Here is a 4219-nt window from a genome sequence, read left to right on the forward strand (position 1 = left end):
GGCAATTAGTGGCTCCAACATGTGAATAAAAAAACAAAAAATGGATTAATTAAGTTTTTATGAAGCACAGATTTAATTTGATTTACAAATACAAAATGGCGCTGATACTTAACCCTCTAGTGCATAGAAAAGATTTTTTATAATAAAATTATGTTTTGTACTAATTAGAGGCCATAAAACATAAATATAATATTATTTTTATTTGTACGACCCGAATTCGCTCTGTGGCCCTGGAAATTAGCACCCCGCCTCTGGACGGTCTTATGCAGGTAGCTTAAAAAATATTACTAAAAATACAATACCATTTAAACAAGTAAACAGAAAACGTTTATTTATAAAAATTTAAGTAATATATAAAATAGTATACAAATTGTTAAGTTTGGTTCAAAGTCTAAGAAGAACGAATATATGTACATATACATTTACTTAGAAATAACTTCCCACCATATCTTCAAAAATGTCCTTTATTCAGCATGAAATTCCTTAAAACATGATTTTTTGACAGGCATGCAAAGTGGTATGTTGCATTTTTCGCAATAAACTTGAGTCTCCGATTTACATGGCTTGTTACGACATTGACGTTTACTACTTTTATCGCAGAAATTTGGCCAATGATTGAGACAATCATACCTTATATTGGGTGGTGGTAGGTACAGTAACTTGCTTCCCTTTGGTACTTCTTCGGCTTGTTTTTCTGCAGTGGTGGGGCGACCAAATTTTTTCGTTTCCGATATGAGCAGGAGAGTTTCGGCGATTTCTTCCCGAAATCGTGGAAGCTCGACACGCTGACGTTTTTCACGATTGATACGATGGTATAAAACGTAAGCATTCACTATTGCCAAGTCGATAACATGGTGAAATATACGAGATGGCCATTTACGAGTCTTCATGCGAATTTTGTAGTGACCAATTAGACTGTCCATCAAGTCCACTCCGCCCATGTGCCGGTTGTATTCTTTGACAATGTTTGGACAGCTCACATATTCATACTGTTTTCTATTGCGGTTATAGCGACGGGACAATGTGTTTCGGTCGCTCGGATTATTCGAGTTAAATGGCTGCACACCTGCATACGTTGACGCTAAACGAACTGGTTTGCTGTCCTTCCAAACAACAGTAGAAATATCTACTCCAAATGCGGTGGCAACGAAATCCTCCAAATATCCACGAGGAGCTTTTTTCACCACTAGCTGTTCATCGGCAGATAGTTTACAGTTTTTCACACGGTTGGCTCGAAAAGTTCCAAGCGAATAAATTCCACGGGAAAGAGAAAGATCAGATACAGAAATGTTGTTTGCTGTTTCTTGTAGAAAGGAATCATTTTGATTGGGGACCACAAAATCTGGGTCATTCACGTCGTTGTCACTATCGAAATCATCGCCTTCAGTTTCCTCATCACTGTTTTCGCAAAAGTCCATAAAGTCGTTGAACTCCTCATCTGACATCTTCGACAAGTCGTATTTGCGTTTGCGTCCCCACCGCGACATTTTTCTAGTGATAAAAAATATACATAAATCAGCATAATATGTGAACTTGAAGTTCAAAATAACTGAACTTTTTTTTTTGAACGCACTGCATACGGCCTCCTGTAGACGGTTGCAGCGTGAAGCACACAGTGGCACAATGTACATAAAAAAAAAACTTGGAGAGCACTTTATCTCACTCTACACTTCTCAATCTACTTACCAAATATTTTTTTAACTCAATATTCCAATAGGGCACTTCTTAGGAAGTCTCACAAAAACACCTTCTCAAAAAAATACTTTTTTCGGTTATTTGATCACTTCTTTTAATTCCACTTGCAAAATTTTTGTAATATGAGCACATGCAGCTTTTACGATCAAGGGTAAACTGAAGAATATGAATCGTGTAAGCTGCATGACAAACAAAAAAGCACTTTGTGTTTTTAGTTTATTCTTTTTTTGCTTTTAAGTGTTGCCCGCCTGTAGGCGGTTATATGCACTAGAGGGTTAATTATGCACGCGCGTATTTTAGTTGACCTAAATGTGCTCGTAGTTATCCTTAAGAAGTAAAAAAATATATTAGTGAAGGAGCCATACATATATGAAGATATAAACACCCGCCCAGCAAAACGAAATTTGTTTCCTGACCAGTTTTGAATATTTTTATTTTTATTTTTGAAGTGAAACTTCTTAGGCGTCGATAGACGAGCGCGAATGGAGAGTAAAATTTTAAGGCTATGCAACGTTTTGGGCATTTTAGTTCCGCGATATATATTCCTTATATATATCTTAGATACACTTTAGGCTATTTTTCTTGAGTTTTGCCTTGTGATTGCTAGTTTCTAGTGAGAAATAACACTGCCTACTTTTTGGCGCTTGTTTGTTGGTGCAAACTTGTGGAAATATATTTTTGGTGCCTACTTTTTGGCGTTATATTTTTTTGGGGCCTACTGTTTGGGGCGTTTTTTGGTCCCAATTTTTTTGGCGTTTTTTTTTTGGTGCCTACTTTTTGGAGCTTATTTCCGTTTCCTGGCAAGTGCTTGTGCGTACTATAAAGTCCTATCCATTGCAGCGTCAGGTTTATTGGTATTGCCTTGCGGTAATTTGTGCCGTTGCTGGGGTTCTGGGGTCCTGCTGAGTTTGTGCGGGTGATAAACGCTCGGAGTAGTGCGCGTTGTTGCCACGGTTTGTGTCCGGCGGTTACCTACACTGGTCGACCCTTCTCCGTTTTTTTTAAATTTTGTCTATTTGTATTCTCTGCAAATGTTGTGAATTTATTTAGATATATATTCTTTCTTTCTCCCTCTCTTTCATTTTCTCATGGGTCATTTTATAAAAATTAGAAAAATTCTACAAACTTTCCATTTTCATTTCAGGCTTTTTAGTTAGAATTTCTAGAATGATTTTTGGAGTTTTCCCCAGTCTGTGTTAGAAAAAAGGTTCCGCGATTATTCATGAAGTATACAAAATATATATTTCGAATTTTTGTACATGAAAGTATGTACACACCAATGAATGGAATTTACTCAATAAGCCGTGTAGTCTTCTTCGTTATCGAATATAACCTGCTTGGCATGCTTTGAGTCAGCTTTTCTGTGTAGCTCGTCGATAAAGAGGACCAGATTTTGCGATATTGACGCACGAGTTGTTTTACCTTAATCATAGACTGACCTTCCGGCAAGCTGCGTTTTCATAGTTCTCCACATATTTTCAATGGGGTTGGCGTCTGGGAACCGGGAAGGCCAGTCCAATACTGTGACACCATTTTCTTGTTTTTTGTTTATTTCTCAAAGTGTTTTTCTGCGGACAGTGGTTTTGATAATGTGGGACGGTAGGACACGTTCGCCTCCTTCAGTCGACGTTCGATGGTGTTTATATTCATGCTTGGCGTAGCCACAAAGAGGGTCCCGCTTAAAAGGTTGGACGATCACCCTATCCCTCTTTTTTGTCATCACTCGTTTCAAGCCGCGCTCGGAAAAGTCATTAACATTTTTGTATCTGATTCCACATCACAATAAACTTTTTGGATTTTTTAATTACTTTTACAGCTGCGACGTAAGATAATTTCGGCCCATTTTTTATGATTTTTGTTCCTCCACGGTGTTGTGACATTTCTTCTTATACAAAAATAATGAGTATTCGAAAATAAGTCAAAACTGATCAAAATTTTTATCTGTCGCGAGCTGTACATCACATCGGTTCATACTAAAGATATTTAAAAGTGACTAAACCTCAAAGTGATTCTAAAAAAACAGTTCTTTAGAAAAGACCAACAGGGTTCAAATATGAAGGAAAAAACGAGAAAAGTCTGATAGATTCTTCAGCACCTGTATGACCAAAGCACATTATATCTCTCAGTGAGCAGTAGCTGAATCAAGCAGTCGAAGCAGATGACCAAAAATATGTTTGCTGTTTCTGAGCCAATTAGAGTAACAAATGGTACAGCAAATGGGTGACTACAATGATTTCGTTATGTGGTAATGATTTGATTCTGATTTGGCATTGGTAATGTGGATGTCGAATGCAAGGCAAGCGTTGTTAGACTAATGGTTGAAAGGGGTGGTGAATTCACTGAAATCATGGAATTGAGCATTGAACAGGAAATGAGGATTAATCAAGAAAATTTTTGGAATCATTTATTTTGGATGGGGAATAAGTTCATAGCGTTTTTACCGAAGACTTTTATTTAAACAAAAAATAAGAATTATAGCAATAAGTTAATCAATTATATATTCGCCGTTGCTGTTTACAACCTC

At 37.1% G+C, this 4219-nt stretch overlaps 1 protein-coding gene across 1 annotated transcript; it reads right to left on the minus strand.

The window, feature by feature from the left end:
• Positions 1 to 464: 464 nt before the first annotated feature.
• LOC128863592 (piggyBac transposable element-derived protein 3-like) lies at positions 465 to 1487 on the minus strand. Its single transcript, XM_054102825.1, has one exon. It carries the CDS (start codon positions 1485 to 1487, stop codon positions 465 to 467), a length of 1023 nt encoding a protein of 340 aa, XP_053958800.1.
• Positions 1488 to 4219: the final 2732 nt, after the last annotated feature.

The sequence above is a fragment of the Anastrepha ludens genome, chromosome 5 (assembly GCF_028408465.1).
Source record: "Anastrepha ludens isolate Willacy chromosome 5, idAnaLude1.1, whole genome shotgun sequence".
Classification (NCBI taxonomy): Eukaryota; Metazoa; Arthropoda; class Insecta; order Diptera; family Tephritidae; genus Anastrepha; species Anastrepha ludens.